Genomic DNA, 16,391 nt, shown 5'->3' on the forward strand with positions numbered 1-16,391 from the left:
GAGGCTGCAGGGACGGCGGCGGCCGTGCAGTCAGCTGACGCCCGCGCGGTGACGTCAGGCACCAGGGGACGCGCAGTCGCCCCACCCCGCCCCGCCGGCCGCCCCGCCCCTTCCCGCCGGCCTCCGGAGGCTGGACCCCAGTCGCTCGCTTCCTAGATTCCCCGTCATCCCTTTGATGACGTTACCCCCTGGCCCGAGGCTGGGTCCCCCGTCTTGCTTCAGGCAGCTGACCTCAAGCCTGGGCCCCCAGACCCTCCTCTTCCTTAATGCTGAGGCCAGCCCAAGGCCAGACCCACACCGCTGCCCCGCGCCCTTGCTGCCTCCCTGAGGCCACCCGGGTTCCCACAGCTTCGATTTTGACCCTCCACCCCCACCCAAGACTGGGCCCCAGTCTCCTGTTTTAACCCAGGCCATGAAGCTGGGCCTGGGTGTCCTCCTCCTTGACCTGGAGACAGGGACCCTGCCCTCTCCACTTCCTCTACTTCCACCCCCCACCCCATGCCGGACTCCTTTCTCCCTCTCCTCCCCTCCCCCCCCCAACACTGACCCTAAGGGACTGCAGTCCTGGTGCCAGCACCAATTCGCTGGGTGGCCTTGGGTAAACCGGTGTGACCAATTTCCTCCGGACGGGCCCTTTTGGTTTAGCAGCTAATTCCCTGATGAAGAAAGTCCCCTTTCACTCCCATCCGGAGCAAACCTAAGCCAGAGTCTAAACTGCTACAACAAAACAGCCCCAGGAGCAGAGGCCCCAGCAGCGCCCGTTTTTTGGAAATAAAGCGAAAGACCTGGGTTCGGGTTTCAACACAGTTTTATTGAGAGGTTTTCTGTGAAATACACTAGAGGTCGGGGAAGGGGACACATTCACTTTGCAGGATAAGGGTTTCCCACCACTAAGGGAAAGGTTGTGGGCTGGGGCAGGGCGCACTGGGGTTTGGATCCATTTTCCACCTCCTTCTGCTTCGCTCACATTTCTTTTCTCTCTTGGCAAACGCCAGAGAACACAAACACAAAACTAGCAACAAAAATAGCAAGATCAACCTCCAACCGGGCTGCACGCAAGCCCTCCCCCCTCCCAGGCCACACCAGAAGGCTGCGGGCAGAGGCACTCTGCTCCCTTCCCAAATCAGGGGGGCCGAAGTTAATAAATTAGAATAAATTAACGAGGGCGGGGCGGGCGGGGGGGCGGAATGCAACTTTGTGCTGGGAGGGCCCCTTCTCTCCAACACGCAAGAGAGCTGGTGGGGGGAGGCAGGGGGCATCTCCAAAGGCCACTACAAGTAGGGGTAAGAGCAGTGGGGACAGAAGTCAGCTTTTCCTCCACGTTCTTCCCAAACAGAGCAGAAGAATTAGGAGTGGAGGGGGAAGAGACACACACAAGGTAAAGAACCCTCTTTTCCCAGAATAAGGAAGGGCCAAGAAAGAGGATGCTATCCAACCCCCCGTCTCCCAAACCATCACTAAGGTTAAGGATTTGGTCAGTGAATCAATGAGGTGGGTGACAGGAATGTAGAATGTGGTGGGGGAAGCAGAGAATGCTGGAAACAGGGGTGCCCAGCCACGCCCATCTCCCCAGCCCTGGAGGAAAACCGACTCAGGTCAGGGGAGAGGGCACCAAGGGCTAGGCTGTGGGGGAGGGGCATCAATCACTGGTCAGCTTCTCCAAAAACGTCATTCTGTTTGCGCTTCATGTTCTCAAAGTCAAAAGCGGAGCCTGCCATGCGCTTGTAGATGTCTTTGATGTCATTGCAGGTTGTCTCGAAGTGTGTAGTGGCATCATAGGAACAGGAACAGAACACCTGAAAACACCCAGAGCCAGGGTGAGCTGGGCAGGGGCCCTGGGTAGGCAGCTAGGAGCTGGGGCCAAGACAGCCTGCTTACCTGGCTCTCGGAACCATCGTCAATGGGCTCATATAAGTCACTGATGGCCACAAACCTGAGGGGTACACAGAGGGGAGGGAGGAGACCTCGCGACAAGCCTTACTCCCTGTGGCCTCTGCACCCCCCCCCAGCTCCTCGGCTCCCTTCCTTCCCCCCCGCCCAGCCTCGGCCCCAGCCCCCCAGCCCCTCACTTCTGGTCGATGGGCTCCAGCAGCTCCAGGGCAGGCTCAACCTCCTTTTCCGGCTCTGCAGTCTCCACCGTGGTGCTGGCAATGGCGATGTACTTGCCCTGCGCGGCCACGTTGTGTGCGTAGGAGATCATGCACACGTAGATGTCTGCCCGCAAGAAGGGGCTCCGTTAACACGGGCACAGAGGGCCCCTGGAAGCTGGGCTCGATTCGGGCCTGCCTGCCCACTCCTCCCCGGTCCGGCACAGCAGGCAGCACCCAGACTGCCACCCTCACAGAGCACAGCCCAAGCCACCCAATCCCTAGGGCCCCAAGTCACAGGGCCTGCTATGCGGGTCCCCATCCTTCCATGGAGGGATCAGGCAGAGAGCTCCAAGAATTACGGGGAGAGGCAGAGCCACCCCAAAGAGAACACACTAGAGGAAGTCACGTGGGGCTTAGCCTACCTGACTTCCTGTTAACTTGGTTCTGGGGGATGATGATTTGGCAGGAGTTGGCATCATTGGTGTTCTTGATGGGGTGGCTAAGGATACAGATGATGCGGATAACCTGGCCGGCTTTCCGCACCCGGTCTGGAATGTAGCTGGGGTCACAGATCAGCTGCTTGCAGCGGGCCACCTGTGAAAACACCGGAAGGCCTATCCAAACACTCCCCTAGGTGGTCGTGGGGTTGAGTCCACAGCGAGGGCTGGCACTGTGCTCCTCTGAGCGGTACAGCTTCATCTTGTACCTCGGGGAGGTGGGCCCCCGAATGCAGCGCTGGGAAACACCTTTTACCCAGACCCTGTGATGGGGAACACTCCCTGGACCCCTGACACGGCAAGTGGGTCTGAGAGCTACCTCTCACCAACAGAAGTGGCTATGTGGACTCCTTCCGGAGCCCTGGTCCGCAGCCCAAGGGGACCCACGGAGAGACCCAGCAGAGGCCGAGTCACCGGGGAGAGAGCCTCTAAGGAGAAGGCCAAGCCCCACCCAGCCCGCCATCCTTGCACCACAGCGAAGGCTTACCTCTCCCTCAGACTTCACACCCACCACCTTGCCATTCTCCATGATGATGTCATCCACGGGTTTGTTCAGCATATATGTCCCCCCATAGATGGCACTCAACCTGTGGTGGGGAGAGTGATGGTGGGAGTCTCCTTCCCAGGAGAAAACAGGGACTGGTGCCCCTGTGCTGTCCACTCCCCGCCTCCAAACCAGTCCCGGGGTACAAAGAAGGCTGCCCTAGGCAGGCAGAGCTCAGTAGACCTGGTGGTTCTTCCCACCTCTGTCACTGCCACAGACTCAGGACTGAATTCGGAGTACTCCTTCCTCTCCGGTTTCCACCCAAACCACTCTGCAAAGGGCTACCGTGAGAGAAGCCTAAGGGCATGGCTCCTCAAGGGAATGGTCTGGGGAGCAGAACAAAGGGCTCTGGGGAAGCCCTCCGACTTGAGGTTCCAAGGCCCCAGGCCCAGCCGTGGTGCCGCCTGAACGTGGCTGGGAGCCAGGCAGGCCCTGTTGGTGAAGCCCTGGTCCTTCAACCCTGTACCTCCACGCCCTGCTGTGGCACACCGACCCCCGCCCCAGCACCCGAGCACGTGCAGTATAAAGCACACCAGACCATGATGGGAAGGCACGAATGCCACAAAAACCCTCAAGGCCATTTCCGTTCTTGGTCCTACTTAGTACTGCCAACAGAAAAAAGCCACCTCACCTTGCAAAGCCCTGGGGCAGCTCACCGAGGCCGTAGAGCGGATACAAATAAGGACTCTTTCCGTACCGAGCCAGGGACTCACTGTACAACTTGATGCGGTTGATGGTCTCGAGACAAGGCTGGTCCAGGTAACTGGGAGGATGGGGTCAAGAGAAGAAGCTCCAACAGCAGCACCCCAGCTCACCCCCACCCAAGCACCAGGCCAGCCTCCCCACCACCGTCTACGGCCTGGGGAAGGCTCCGGGTCAAACAAATGCGCAAAAAGAGGGGCGCCTGGGTGGCGCAGTCGGTTGAGCGTCCGACTTCAGCCAGGTCACGATCTCGCGGTCCGTGAGTTCGAGCCCCGCGTCAGGCTCTGGGCTGATGGCTCGGAGCCTGGAGCCTGTTTCTGATTCTGTGTCTCCCTCTCTCTCTGCCCCTCCCCCGTTCATGCTCTGTCTCTCTCTGTCCCAAAAATAAATGCACAAAAAGAACAAAAAAGCTGACGGGTGAACGTGTGGCTGACTACGAGAAACATGCAGGGCGGATGGAGGGAGCAGCGTGCAGGAGTGGGGAGGGCAGGGTGCAGCCAGACGAGGGGGTCTGCCACGCCAGCTTCCTCTCACTCATCAGTGCGGTAGAGCGCCAGGGCATGGCCAGTGAAGTCGATGACGTCCTGGCCCAGGTCAAACTTCCGGTAGACGTCGCGCATGCTGGTGCTCTGGGGGTCGACACCCTCGAAGGTCTTGGGGTCGTTCTCATCAAAGTTTGCTACAAACACCAGGAATTTGCGGAAACGCCGTTTCTCAAACATGCCCATCAGATCTGTGGAGGCAGATGCGAGAAGCCTGTACCCCACAGAACGTGAAGCCCTCCTTCCCAGCAGGCGGGCTAAGAAAGCAGGTGCCCTAGCTCGCAGCCAAGCTTTGCTGACGACCACCGTGTAAGCTTACGTGAGCCCCTTTGCCCTTCTTGGTCTCAGTTTCCCCATCTGTACAAAGAGGGGATTGGGCTGGACAGACTCTGCAGATCCTCCCAGCTCCAACACTTGGGGATGTTTCACGGGACAAGTGGAGCCCTGGTCAAGAGGCTGAAGTCTTTCCAGAAGGAGCAACCATCCACACATCCGTTCTGCGTGTGGACTTCCCTCCTGGCCTCCACTGTGAGGCTCAGGGCAGTTGAAGGCGGCCAGACCAAGGGGCTTCCGGCAGTGCGTGGGGAATGGGACCTTGGGCGCCCTGCTCTGCCCCTCGCCATAATTCTCTGGCCCAGGGAACCTGTACTCACTGGAAGCCAAGGCTTCGGTCTCAGTGGATGGCACTTTATAGATCTTTCCCCCCTTGTAGACAAAGCTGCCTTCCACCACCTTGAAGTCCAGGTAGCGCGTCACCTCTGTATACAGCAGCATCTTTACCAGCTGCCCTGTGGGGCGGTGGGGGAGAAACAACATTGGCACAGCTTCCCCCCTCCCGAAGCTCCCTAGCTGGTATGGCCCCCCCTCCTCCGGAGCCTGCCCCTCTTCAGCCGTCCTCATCGCCTCCCACGACACCTCTTTTCATCTCTCTCACCATTGGCCATGAGGAATTTGGGGATCAGGTCGACGTTCCAGTCTCGGCCCCTGCCCATGGCCTCAGGGGGCCCCTCCAGCAACTGAAAACGCTTATACAGCTGCAAACAGGAGAAAGAGAGGCGCCTCAAGGACCACCCCGTCTGGTCCCTGCCCCCCTTTCCCAGAGAATCTATGGAGCTGCTCAGGCAGCTTCTGTGAAAGGGCAACGGGGGATGGGCCTGGGCCCAGGAGCCTCACCTCCTCCAGGGGCGTGATGGAGGAGCTCTCTCCCCCATAGTAGGGGTTCCTGTCCATGTGCAGCACTTTCTTCCCGTTCACGGACATGATGCCGGACAGGATACATTCCTGGAGAAGGGGGCAACACTTGCCGCATTTCCCTCTGCCCACATTCCCAACAGCCGCCCTGATTTGCTCCCCACCCTAAACCTGACGGGAGAGCAAACCTACAGAGACCCTGCTCCAGCGGAAGCTCCTTCCACCCCTGGCTGGCTGGCTCCCCTAAAAGCCGGGGTGACAGCTTCATCTGACCACAGTCCCTTTTACAACCTTGCTGAGCAGAGTTGAACAAGGAAAAAGAAATAAGGACGGTGTCCAGAGAAAGAGTGCCCAGCAGACACAGGGATGGTCTTGGCCGTGACAAGAAAGCCATCTATCTACGCAGGCCCACGCTAAAAGGCAGAAAGCCCACAATGAGCCTCAGAGGAGATCCAGCTGAACAACGAAGGGCACCAGAAAGGGAAGTGAAGAGAGGCTCGACACCAGCCTGCAATCTCAGGCCCCACCCTGGGCTGCTCTTTCCTCAAAGGACAGGAGCGGCTGACCCTGTGTGTGTGTGCCCAGCCACAGGAGGGGCTTCTACACCCCGACTGAGAAAGAGGAGCCTCTCCAGGGGAGCAGTCCAACAGGGTCTGGGGGAAGAGGGAAGATAAACACCCTCACTCGTTTCTGTCACCAGGCCAAGGACAAAGGCTGCAAATACTCCTCAGCCTGGAATCTCCATGGGAAACCGTGGTAGGGTAGCGGGAATGTGCTCCCTGGCCCCAATGCTGTTCCTTCTGGAACATTCCCTGGGCCCCGGGCCGCACTGAGAAGCCAGGAACGCAGGATGAGGGCCCGCCCCGGTGAGGCCCCCTTACCCAGGGACCTTGTGCTTCACCCGCACCAGAATTAGCACAAGATGTGGGAGGGATGCTGTGTGGGCGACGGGTGCGGATGATGGCTGGGGGCCTGGTGGGCGGGGTCGGGGGCACGACGGGGAGGGGGGACTCCGGCCGAGTGGGGGGTGCATCTTCTGGCCCAGGAGGCCTGGATACAGAGGGAGGGGGGGATCGGAGGTCGAGCCCGGGGAGTCGAGGGGGCGGCTAGGTAGAGGGCCGCTTCTTGCAGACCGGGCGACGGGGGTGGAGAAAGACGATGTCGCGGGCGGTGGTAGGGTGGGCACGGGGCGGTCTTTTTGGGGACCCGAGCGCCTCGGACGGCAATGACGGGAAGATAGGGGTCGGCGGTCGGGGGCGGCAGCGCCGCAGGAAGGACGAGACGATACGGGACCCCGGGGGCCTGAGACCGCACTTACGGTGAGGCCGGTCCCCAGCACGATCACGTCGTATTCCTCGTCCATGGTCAGGCCTCGCTGCCAGCGCCCGTCGCTCCTCCTCCTCCTTCAGCACAGTCCTCGCCGCCACCGCCGCCGCCGCCGCCACCGCCGCCGCACTGGACCAAAGATGGCGGCAGTCGACGCCGCTTGACCCCTCCGCCGCGTCAAAGAGTCCCAGCCCCTCCCCGCGTCCCGCCGCGCCAGCTGGGGCCACCGCCTCCCTGGCTCGCCTCCCAGGAGGGCGGCCGGGGTCCGGGAGGCAGCACGAGCGCGGTTCCGCGGGCGGCGTCGCTCGCCGAGAGCCCTGAGGGGACAGGAGAGGGGCGGGGCGGGCGGGGCGGCCGGCGGCCGGTGCTGCGGCCCGCGAGGGATTCGTGCGCGGGAGACGCGCGCGACCCGGCCGCCCGCCCCGCCCCCCAGGAGGCTGGGTGCGGCGGGCGCGCGCCGCTGCGGCAGCCGGGGGCGGCCCCCTCGGGACGCGAAGGCAGCTATTGTCACGACGGTCTCCCCCCCCCCCCGCCCCCACAGGCACGGACCGCCCCGCCCTCCCCGCCCGCGAGCCTCAGCCCCTCCGTACCCTCGCCGGTTAAGGGCTTGCTGAAGACCCTCCGGCCTTCCCTCATCCGGGCGCCTCCTCCTGCAGCCCTCAGCCAAGCGCATCCCCTCGTGCCCGGTGCAGAAATGAGTGACAAGAGGCCTAAGCATGGCAACCTGTCTTTATTTTATTAGGAAGGAAACCACCCAGAACCCCAGGCTCCTGCCAGGCACTCCTGGCGGGTACATGCCAGAAAACCAATGATTACACCCAACCCAGCTGCTGTGGAGGTCTCTTCCTTCTCAGGCCACAGAAATAAACCCCAGTGTACTGCTTATTATTAGCACAACATCACCAAAAGACAATGACACCAGCCAAGCAGGACAATTAAATAGTACTTCCACACCGCCCCAAACTCAGGGAACCTTCAGCTTCTAGCTGCTGCAGGGAGCCCCGTAAAGTCTGGGGAGGGAGCATTTGATACACAAAAGCACTATAAACAGCAAAGGGGGAAGGTGGAGAGATGAGAATAAATAAGGGGGAAGAGGGGGTCCCAGAACTCATGTCCTCTCCCCCTACAATGACTGGACCTGGGAGATCTGTCTCCTATCTACGAAGAACTATGTACACCTTGCTGGTAGATGGAGGATGGAGAGCCCCTCCGCGTGTTGAACGGGTAACAAGACAGGCCGAGGGGAAGTGGGGGGTTCATGCTATGGTAGGAAGAGGGGAAGCCCTTCAGTCATGGGGTCACACGATCTGGGTCAAAGAGATGGTGGGGCCCTTGTGGTCGTCAAAGCGGTCCATGGTCTTGAGGCTGAGGATCATGTGTAAGCCATAGGTAAAGATGAACAGCATGAACAGGGAAGTGAGCAGCCCCATCCAGATGCCCGGGGAGAAGAAGCCGGCGCAGTCACTGGCGTAGGAGAACTGCTCGCCTGTCACGTTGAAGGCTTGGATCTGGGAGGGGACAGAAAGGACCATGTGGCCCCACGTGAGGACCGGGGGTCCCAAGTTAGTGGGTTAGTCCAGATCCCACAGAATGGCAGCACTGTGGGCACAGGACCCTCAACTACGCGGCCAAGCCCAGGCCCAGAGATGCCGGGAGCCATCAGGCCTCCGCTGCCCACCCGCCTCCCCCAGGTACGCTGCTCCCCACAGCCCGGGCCCCGCGCTCCCTACCTGGAAGTGCTGAAGGGTCATCTGCCAGAGAGAGGGCCGCACACGGGGCACGAGGAGGTCGCCGTTCTTGCCCAGACAGCTGACGTACTCGCAATGAAAGGAGTAGATGCTAGGCCCTGTGACCTGGGAGGCATTGAAGTAGGTGACAGAGCCGTTGCTGTGGATTTCAAGGCGCTCCATGGTAAACCAGTGGCGGGCAGACACCGGGTAGAAGCGGTTGGCCAGAATGAACCTGAGGGAGAGGCCGTCCGGGGATTCGTCAGGCAGCCGGGAAGGCCGGAGCCACGCCAGCCTGCCCACACGTCAACTGCCCCTCGGACTCACCTGAATGTCACGGTGGTACCAAAGAGTTGTTCGTAGGTCAGCGAAAGCCTGCGGGGCCAGAGTAAGAGGGGAGTTGTCAGGCTCTGGGGGGCCTTTAACATCTAGCAGTAGAGCAAGTTCCTCAAGTCCACTCTACCTATGCTGCCCCGGGTACTCACAGCACCTGAAGAGGCAGTGTCCCAACCTGACAAATGGGGAAACTAAGGCCCTATCACATCTAGGTCAGAAACCAGCACCCAGGTCCCCCACCTCCAGCTAAAAGCACCTTCCTCTGGTTTCCCTGAGCCTACTGCCCCTCCTTTCAGGTCCCCTCGGGGTTGCTGAGATGCCCGGATTGGGCTTTGGGGATAAAGGTGGTCTCTCCAGCCACGCAGCGAGGGTACAGAAGCCCTAGAACTAACTCAGGCCTGGTATACACCCTCGGGCCGTCACCTTGAGGCTGTTTAAGGCGAAGGGGGTGTGGGGAAGTGTCAGGTTCCCTGGTGATTGGGAAGTGTTAACAACCAAGGTTCTGGGCAAGGACTAGAAGGCATGGAGAGGCAAAACTCTGAGCAAGCCCCACTCCAAGAGCCCTCCACCTGCCCTACCCCACAATCTCACCTGCTTCCCACAGGGAACCTCCCCCCCAACATACACATGCACCCACCTGCAGTGACAGGAACTCTGCCCTTACCTGGCAACAGAGTCATTCCAGAAGGAGCCAGTGAGGTTAAGATCCTGGACCCCAAAGGTGAGGGAGGTCAGGTCCTCCCAGTGGTTCCCGTATGCCACCGAGAAGTTTTGGGCCCAGAACAGGATCCGGGGGGCAGTGTCATTGTAACTCACAGGGGGATGGACCACAGCTGACACTGTCTGTTTTTGCAGCAGCTGGCGACCTAGCCCCCCAGTCACCATGGCTACATCACGGGCCACCTGTACAAACAACCCACAAGCCTTGTCTCAGTGGAGCTGAGAGCATGGCCCAGAATCAAGTGGCCTTCCTCATTGTCCCCGCTGGGCACCCTCTCTAGTATCTGCAGTTGCACTGGTCATACTCGGAGGCCCTTCCTCCAGGAAGCTCTTCCCGGGCGGACCCCTAAGCCCCTGTGATCTTCCTAGTCCCTCCAGATTAGGAACACTTGGATATACTGTCCAAATATGCCAGCCTGTGAGGCCCACTGGGCCAGATGGAAGGCTGCAGCCTGGAAAGAGAAAGCGTCACTTTCTGGTTCATCCCTGTCCCCCCCACATAGGCCCAGGGAAGAAACCGGCCCCCCCAGGGCATTCCCCTCGGAGCCACACACCTAGGCCCACTCAGCACTTGCCTCTGCCCCCGGCTTCCAGGGCCCCTGCAGAAGCACACACTACGTACCCGGGAAGGGCGGACCGCCGTGAGGGCCGCGGTGTACGGGACGTCTTCGGATTTGAGTGTGCTCAGCACCTGCCCGATGACCTCATCTGAGGAGCGAGGGGGAGAGCAGAGAACCAGGTCGCAGATAGCTACTTACGGTAACGCCCCAACACCTGCCAGAAGCCGGCTGCCAGTCCCGCAGCAGAAGACAATGGATTCGGGGCTGTGCCCTTCCATGTGCCATGTGAGCGGCCTCTCTTGACGACATCCAGTGGGATTACCGTGTTGGGGTGGGGACCACCAGATGTCTGCACTGTGAAGCCTCCCACCCCTGGCAACTGACACACCCTGTGTGGTGGGACACACCCTGTGTGGTGGGACACCGAGATCCTCACAGAGCTGGCTCCTATCACCCTTCACTCACGTTTTCAGGGTCCCTCACGGGTCCCTAAGAGCAGCTGCTTCTTATCCCACGCACCCCCAGCCTCCCCCGGGGACACCTACGGCCTCAGCAGTTGGCTCTCTACTGCCAAGCCCTAACTAAATTAAATGAGAAAAGGGGCGCCTGGGTGGCTCAGGCGGTTAAGTGTCCTACTTCGGCTCAGGTCATGATCTCGTGGTCTGTGAATTCGAGCCCCACGTCGGGCTCTGTGCTGACAGCTCAGAGCCTGGAGCCTGCTTCGGATTCTGTGTGTGTGTCTCTCTCTCTGCCCTCCCCTGCTCACGCTCTGTCTGTCTCTCAAGACTAAATAAACATTAAAATAATAAATAAATAGATAGATAAGTAAATAAGAAAAGACAGAGATATAGAAAACTCCAGGTTCACTTAGACATTTTCAATGACCTTTTGGGGGGAACGATCATCCTTCATAGCAAAAGGGAAGTCCTCAGAACTGTTTTTTGAAACACTTCCGGTCTGTTAAACCCAAAACTCTAGGATTCACGCTTCTGGAGTGGAGGCGGACTCCACGGGCCCCCCCCACACACGGAAGGCCCCTAGATGTCCCAACACCTCGAGCTGGCTGAAGAGGGGTGAGGCCTGGGGGCCGCATTTCTCTGCTCAGCCACCAATCATTCTGAGAAGGGGGGGGGGGGCACCCTGGGAATGAAGAGGGCCTGGGGAACTTGGAGCCAGCTCTCGCAGCCACGGGCTGAATGAGGCTGGCAAACGCATGCCCTCCCTGAGCCCACTCACCATTGCCCGTGAGGACTTCCCTCGGCGCCATCAGACCTGAGCTGTGGAAGAGAAGCAGAGCGTTTGAGCCCCTGCAACGCCAACAGCTCCCCACCGCCTGGGGACACCTGCCCCCTACTCCGCCAGCGTGTCCTCCACCCCATGCCACCATCCTCCCCTACTAGTCCCATTCACCCCGCACACTCCAGCCGGGGGCTCTGGAAGCCATGGTCACTCCTCCCCCCGCACCTTTGCTCACTGCATGCCCCTGCACTTGCCCCTCTCCTCCAGCTTCACAGACCCGGGCAAGGCCCCGCCGGCTGCTCCGTGAACGTGTCCTGGCCAAGGGAGCTAGCTGCCACCAGCAGGGCCCAGATCTGCCTCGTCTCTAGAGGGCCTCACTCAGGGGCGGGCACTAACTCCTGAGTCACAACCGACCAGAGGCCCTTCCCGCCTCTTCTGGACATACGAGGCACCTTCTGATAGGGCTTCAAGGTACTGAACAGGAGGACTGATGTTTTGGCCAAGTTGTGCTACCACGGCCAAGAGCTTCGCTGCTCTCTGGGCCCCAGGGCTAGGACACACCTGGCTGTGTACGGCAGGCGGATGAGCAGCAAGGCTGGGAGGCTGGCATTGAGTCTCAGCTCCCGCAGGGTGGCCAAGTCCACGTGCAGGGGGCTGGCCCCAAGCTTCTCCTGCAGGTAAGTGGTCAGAGTGCTGACCGCATACCAATCGACGGCAGGAAGCACCAGAGAGGAAGGAGCCAGATCCAGGGCATTCTGGGGGCCGAGGGGAGGCAAAAGGACAAGTCAGCAAGGGACCAGTGGGCCCGTGCCAGCCCCCAAACCTCCGCGGCAGCCCTCTTTAGCAAGGCACACCCACGCCGGCATCTTATTCGAGGTCAGAAAGAAAACACCCCACATTCCCGGCCCCCGACACCTCAGGCTTTTCTACCCCCAAGCTTGCATGTCTGGTTCCTAAGGGGACGGTTTTTCCTGTGCTGTGGGGGAGAGTGCTGGACAGCCCCCGTGGCCCCTGGCTGGGAGGGGACCCTTACCTCCAGGTTCGAAAAGGCACTATCCTGCTTGTTTCCAAACACGCCACCATATGCTGTGAAGTCCTCAATGCTCAGCTAGGAGAGAAGCAGAGAGGATGCCTCCGAAGGTGGGGCCAGGGAAGGGGCACACAGCTTCCGTGTGCGTTTGCGGGGCCAGCCAAATCTCATTTACGGCCAGCTATGGTCTGGTCAAAAGACTGAACAAAGGCACGCTTGGGGGTAGGGAGTGGGGGAAAGGAAGGTTCTCTTTTTTTCGTTTGGCACCCTCCTGGCAGGGTGAGAAAACATGGGTGGTGGTCACGGGGTTGGGAGGAAATCTGTGGGCAGCTGACTTGTGGTAACCTCAGGATTAAGAGTCAGCCACCTACCTTCGGATGAGGAACTGGGTACGGAATGGGGAAGCTGGGAGAGGGGTAGGGGGCAGCGAGGAGCATTTACTGCAGCGCCCCCCATCCCCGGGCCGGAAGTCCGAGAAAACGAGAAGCTGCATTCAGTCGCAACGGCTATAACGCCACCTATGTCCGGTCTGGACGGGACCCTTCTCAGACAAGAGCAAGGACCTCCTTCCCTGCCTCGTTTTGGTGGGAGGAGAGAGGTGAAGACGATGGAATGCGCTTAAGAAGGCCGAAGTCTTCTGAGTCTTCTAAGCTCTCCGGACACAGTAACCCTGACCCCTCCCTATTCCTCTCCAACCTACAGATGTCCTTCAACTCCTGCCCCTCCACCCCAACTCCCAGCTTCCTCTGGCTTTTCCCAGTTAGGCCCAGAGGCGATCTTAATCAGTTTCTCTAACCTCGTTCTGTTTAGTACACACACTTGCCCAGCCTCCTCTCTCTTCTGGGCTGGGATCCTGACCCTGTTTGGCCGCCTGGGCTCTCATTCTGAAAGTCCAGTAACCACCACTGTGTCCTCCCGATAGTCTTCGCTCAAAATTGCCCCCAAATTGCCCCAAAGCTTCCCGCCACCTTTAGAACTACAGCAAGCCTTTCCCCCTCATGTCCTGGCTACCTGGCTGACCATGTCCTACCCCCTTCTCTCCCTCACGACACTCCACTTGAGCCACACCAGCTCTTTCTGGGCTCACGGAGAGCACTCCTGGCCCAGGGCCTTTGCACCTGTTGTTCCCTCTGCCAGGAAGCCCTCCCACCCATACCCACATGGCTCTGTCCCTCCCTCCATTTAGGTATCTGCTCGGATATTGTCAGGGAGCCCTTGCCTGATCACCCTTAAACAGCATCACCAGTCATCCTTTTCCCTTGGCCTGCTTCCTTCTCTGAAAACTACAGCACTGACATTGTATCACACACCAATTCAGCATTTACCTGTTGCCCCCACAAGAACGTCAGCTTCTGCCAGGTAGAGGCTTGGGTTATTCTGCTCACTGCTCTGTCCCCAACACTTGATACCTGGTACATACTAGGCAGACCACGTCTGGCAAATGAATGAACGTGTGAATGCCATAAGGGGACCGCAGGGAGCTGTTTTACATAGATTATAAGAGTTGCTCCTCACAGCCCTCTGACAGAGGTGGTGTCTTCATTTTACAGATAAGGAAACGGGCATTCTCTGATTCTCTCGCACGTCCAGAGTCTGGTAAGTAGTAGGACTAGAACTGAGTTGCAGTCTACCTACATTATTTACCACCTCCTGACAGGACTACGGGCCAGCATGGCCACCGCTGTCTTCCCACAGGGCAACAGGGGGAGACCACAAGGGGAATGAGTCACACAGGCCGCCACCAACGAAGGAATAAGCAGAGGCTTGGTAACCTCCCAAATACCAAGTCTCCACTGCCCTAGAATCTTCTTATGGTCCATCTGCCTGCTTTGGAGGCAGAGAAACCTGCATGGGAGGGAAAACTGTGTGCTAGAGCACAAGCCGTGGGGGGGGGGGGGTCCTCTGGCAGACTCAGACAGGAACCAACTGTGGTGCGCATAAACTACGGACCACCAGCCAATTGTCACACCTCTACCAACCTCAGTTTCCCTGGCAGTAAAACCAAGAAAATGACATCAGCTTAGCACAGTGCCTACGAAGCAGTCAATAAGTGATCATTTTCGATCATCTCAATTATGATCATTAAAGTTAGGATCACAACTCTGTCACCCATCAGCTGTGTCATTTGCCATTGCCATCCTTGGACAGAAGTCTTGTCATCTGTAAACAGGGTCAATAATCCCCACCGCACAGAGTAGCTCAGGTAAGTACTTGGTACTCAGAAGACATCTGCCCTCTGACCCCCTGCTTCACCCAATCGAGGCAGTGCCATTTCAGGGCCCCCGTCCTTCCCACTGAACCTTCTCCTGCAGGCCTTCTTCCCAAGAGAGGAGTCCCACGTCCCTACAGTTGGCACAAGGTCACTGAAGCCTCCCTTGGGGAATGGGCCTAGGTGTGGGGGGGGGGGGAGGGCCTGACTTCTTCCTGACAACTGAGGGAGAGAGAGGTGGGGCGGGCGCACCTTGTCCTGGAGGAACAGCAGCACATTCCGGGGGCCCAGCTCCAGGGCGGGGTCTAAGTAGGTGGAGAGCTGCATGTCGCTGGTGATGTGGCCCTCGTGGGTGTTGGCCGCAGGACCCCACAAGTCCCTGGCAGGGGACAGAAGAGGTGCTGTCAAGGGGGGGGGGGGGGCGCATGACTTAGGATCTGAAGCTCACGGGCTCCCATCTTGATGCGTGGGGCCCCGAGCTCTGATCTGGCTGGACAGTCCCCCTCTGCCCCACTCGGCCACCGCTCGTGAGGACAGCCCCGGAGCCGGGCGAGGGCACCTCAGCCGCCGCGGCGCGCAGCACAGCCTGCGCCGGCCCGGCCCGCCATGCTCACCGGTCACTCGACCACAGCACCAGGGGCACCTGCTGCTCCGCCTCCGCCACCGCCACCAGCACCAGCAGTAGCCACCGCATCTGCCAGAGCGCTGGGGCCTGCCGCGTCCCCGCCTGAAGCCGAGCCGCTGCGGTCGCCGCCATCACAGCCTCGGCCTCAGCTGCCTCGGCCGCCGCCGCCGCTGCAGATCAGGTGACCGTCGCCCCCCCCCGAGCTCCGCCCCCCACCGCCATTGGCTCGCGAGTAGGCCCGCTCCCCAGGACCGCAGACGATTGGACAAAGATCATGCCACTCACGGCCACTCCTGTTCACTGATTGGCTGGGCGTGTCTCCGGTGCGCACGCTCCAAGTGGGAAAGGAGGCAGGGCCGAGCTCGGCCGGCTCTTGGTTCCCATCGCGAGTTAGGGCGGGGCTGGGACGGCTCCGCTTGGTAGGTCTTCACACGCAGGGCTTCGCGTCTCTCGGTTTTAATATTCCTTCCGCTTAAAATTGCAAGAGTGCTTTCTTTTCCTGCAGATGGATTCTGCTTGAAACAGATGAGGAGAGAAGAGGGCCCCGGATAACGTGCAGAAGAACCCCAGCACTTAAAATGGGCAGGGAGTAGGGGGGTCCAGAAGAGATCGGAGGAGTATCCAGGAGGAGGGGAAAACCCAGGGAGAAGCGTGGTTTCAAGGACACCAAGCTGAACAATATCAGAGTTAACTGCTGCCAGGAAGCAGGTAAGATGAGGATAGAAAACTGTTTCTTGGACTTAGCAACAACTGGAAACTTTGGCAAGAGCGATGTCAATGGGAGGAAGGAGACACGGTCGTTAAGTTGTCTTTTCTCGAAGTTTCCTTTAAAGAGAGGAAAGAGACAGAGTGACAGCTAGAGTCAGAAGATGGGAGACACCGCCTAAAACGAATTGGATGACTTTTATCTTTTTCTGTGCCATGTTCGGTTTCTCAGACTGGTGACTATTAGAAACAAGCGGACAAAAAAACCTGGTAGCTGTAATCAGTGAAGTCCCGTTAGGGATATGTACACCGATTTATTTAGGAGGAAATGAACTGATGGCTGCAACT

At 59.3% G+C, this 16,391-nt stretch overlaps 2 protein-coding genes across 2 annotated transcripts; both read right to left on the minus strand.

The window, feature by feature from the left end:
• Nucleotides 1-790: 790 nt before the first annotated feature.
• Nucleotides 791-7,016, minus strand: GDI1 (GDP dissociation inhibitor 1). The gene is made up of 11 exons (XM_040467378.1): nucleotides 6,885-7,016; nucleotides 5,549-5,656; nucleotides 5,310-5,409; nucleotides 5,029-5,163; nucleotides 4,368-4,566; nucleotides 3,763-3,894; nucleotides 3,075-3,174; nucleotides 2,513-2,684; nucleotides 2,070-2,214; nucleotides 1,879-1,933; nucleotides 791-1,796 (listed from the first exon to the last, which is right to left on the minus strand). Exons 1-11 carry the CDS (start codon nucleotides 6,927-6,929, stop codon nucleotides 1,644-1,646), a joined length of 1,344 nt encoding a protein of 447 aa, XP_040323312.1. The 5' UTR covers nucleotides 6,930-7,016; the 3' UTR covers nucleotides 791-1,643.
• Nucleotides 7,017-7,603: 587 nt separating this feature from the next.
• Nucleotides 7,604-15,517, minus strand: ATP6AP1 (ATPase H+ transporting accessory protein 1). Its single transcript, XM_040467380.1, has 10 exons — nucleotides 15,328-15,517; nucleotides 14,966-15,092; nucleotides 12,508-12,582; nucleotides 12,036-12,229; nucleotides 11,472-11,512; nucleotides 10,298-10,383; nucleotides 9,620-9,858; nucleotides 8,947-8,994; nucleotides 8,623-8,854; nucleotides 7,604-8,400 (listed from the first exon to the last, which is right to left on the minus strand). The coding sequence occupies exons 1-10, from the start codon at nucleotides 15,468-15,470 to the stop codon at nucleotides 8,191-8,193; spliced, it is 1,395 nt and encodes a 464-aa protein (XP_040323314.1). The 5' UTR covers nucleotides 15,471-15,517; the 3' UTR covers nucleotides 7,604-8,190.
• Between the last annotated feature and the right edge of the window lie 874 nt (nucleotides 15,518-16,391).

The sequence above is a fragment of the Herpailurus yagouaroundi genome, unplaced genomic scaffold (genome assembly GCF_014898765.1).
Source record: "Herpailurus yagouaroundi ecotype Mexico unplaced genomic scaffold, PumYag 67493, whole genome shotgun sequence".
Classification (NCBI taxonomy): Eukaryota; Metazoa; Chordata; class Mammalia; order Carnivora; family Felidae; genus Herpailurus; species Herpailurus yagouaroundi.